We start from the raw sequence: 2,211 nt of genomic DNA, 5'->3' as shown, positions 1-2,211 counted from the left end.
TGCTGAACCTCTCTGAGCCTAGGTTTCTACACCTACAGAAACGGGCACAATCGTAGAATGGCATGAAGGTGGAATTGGGTTACAGTGTGTGCAGATGTTTAGGGAAGGGCCTGGAATGGCAGGGCCCTGAGGGTGGCAGCTCCTGCTCCTGTTAGGAGCCCCAGGGCTCACTGCTCCTGGGCCTGTGCAGACCACCTAGCTCTGAGGCAGCTCCTGCCACGGAGGGCCACAGGACCAGAGTCATGGTGGTTTCTCAACACTGACTGCATGCCCACATTAAATTTTCCTAGACCTGGGTCTTGGTAGAAGGTAGGGACAGGATCCAGGGTACAGGACCAAAACTGATGCCCACTTCCTCGAGGAGGACCCCAAGCCTTCTGGGGTCCTGGCTGTTCCTCCTGCACCTTGGGCTCAGGTAGGGGAGGGGTCAAGACTAACCCTACAGTGCTTTCCCTCAGTGCATCCACCGGGACGTGGCAGCCAGAAACGTGCTGCTGACCAGTGGCCATGTGGCCAAGATTGGGGACTTTGGTCTGGCTAGGGACATCATGAATGACTCCAACTACATCGTCAAGGGCAACGTGAGTGCTGGGAGGGCTGGGCCAGGCTGGGGAGGGGTGGTGACCCAGGGTGCAAGGTGACTGGGGTCTGCTGTGCCAGGCCCGCCTGCCCGTCAAGTGGATGGCCCCAGAGAGCATCTTCGACTGCGTCTACACAGTTCAGAGCGACGTCTGGTCCTACGGCATCCTCCTCTGGGAGATCTTCTCACTCGGTAAGCCACTGGCGCAGCGCAGCGCAGGCTCAGCGTGGGGCTGACTGGTGCTTGGTTACCCGCGGTGTCCTACACCTCGTGGAGGATGCTAGTCCAGGACACTTGGTGGTCAGGGCAGAGCAAGGGCTGCTAAGAGCGCAGGGATGGGCGAGAAGTATCTTCAAAGCAAGCGTTGCAGCTCCAGAGTGGGCGGGGCACACCCTCCACCTCGACAGGCACTCCCTCCAGGCTGTTTCCTCACCTGCCTGCTTGTGCAGTTGCTGTTTCCTAGAATGCTGTTTGCCCTCACTCTCTGAAACATGCATGTCCTTGAAGATACAGCTCCCATTTCTGGAGCACTAGGCGCAGGAAGCTGGGCTAAGCCCTTCAATGTACTCCTCTACCAATCTCTAATTCCAAAGCCTGTGCTGGAATGTTGTGGGTGTGATGAGGCCTGGGTGAAGACTTTCAACGTCCTAAAAGCCTAAGCCGTCTGCAGTGCCCGGCATATAGTAAACACTTGTTAAGGGGAGCTGCTGTCCTATTATCGCAGTCCAGCTGGGACCCTTCACACCCAGCCCTGCCAAGATGTGTGGGGGAAGGTGGCGGTGAGCACTGAATATGGTCTTTTCCATGATCTTGTCCTTTGCAGGGCTGAACCCCTACCCTGGCATCCTGGTGAACAGCAAGTTCTATAAACTGGTGAAGGACGGATACCAAATGGCCCAGCCCGCGTTTGCCCCAAAGAACATGTAAGTGAAGGACCCCAGGGAGGAAGAATACCCCAGGATTTGTTGGAAGTGGATGGGAAAGTGTGTGGCCTGTCTTTCCCGTCCACAACGTTCCAGGGTCAGGCTTCCACTTGCCCACAGTGGACTAAGACCCCTTTTTTATCAAGTTCAGGGTTTCCACTGGTTTCCCAGGTAGCACGGGGTACACTCTCAAAGAGGGCTCTCTCAGCTGGGGCCGGCCCTAAGGCGGATGATGAATGTTTAACTCAGACTCTGTTGCTATGACCTCAAGAGGGCTCTCTCTTTCCTTCCCTGTCCTGGAGCTCTGTGGTGGCGACAAGCCTCTCACTCAGCATAACCAGTCAGCCGCTGCAGCCTCTTAACTGCCTCGCGCCAGCCGGCCCACCCCAGGCTCCTCACTGGCTCCCTGCCCTCACCACAGCCTTCCCCCACACTCGCTGGCCCATCTCACCCACTGCATCTTTCTCCAGCCACCGTCTCTCCACGGCTGCTCCCTATGCCACCCAGGCGCTTACTGCCAAGGTGGATGCACTCAGCCAGCTAGCTCCTCAGCCACTTTAGTCCTACCGTCAACTGGCCTCTTAAACCTACCTGCAGGCAGCAAGAGTGCCCCTTCATCCTAGGAGCTTGGGCAAAATAGCATCTCTGAGCTTTTTTCCTCCTCAGTTACCACGCCCATTTTGACAAAAAGCTCTCCCCCCCCCCCCC

General features: G+C 57.0%; 1 protein-coding gene across 1 annotated transcript in view; it reads left to right on the top strand.

Annotated features, from left to right (window-relative positions):
• The window catches only part of LOC103075680 (macrophage colony-stimulating factor 1 receptor), a 16,606-nt gene that overhangs the window by 12,447 nt on the left and 1,948 nt on the right, over nucleotides 1–2,211 (top strand). Inside the window, exons 11-13 of the mRNA XM_007447506.1 lie at nucleotides 459–581; nucleotides 661–772; nucleotides 1,404–1,503. Of these exons, the coding sequence (XP_007447568.1) occupies nucleotides 459–581; nucleotides 661–772; nucleotides 1,404–1,503 (335 nt within the window). The remainder of the gene's footprint in view (nucleotides 1–458; nucleotides 582–660; nucleotides 773–1,403; nucleotides 1,504–2,211) is intronic.

Source organism: Lipotes vexillifer, unplaced genomic scaffold (genome assembly GCF_000442215.2).
Source record: "Lipotes vexillifer unplaced genomic scaffold, Lipotes_vexillifer_v1.1 scaffold1009, whole genome shotgun sequence".
NCBI lineage: Eukaryota > Metazoa > Chordata > Mammalia > Artiodactyla > Lipotidae > Lipotes > Lipotes vexillifer.
Note: the sequence above shows the minus strand (reverse complement) of the source record. Positions and strands in the feature narration are given on the sequence as shown.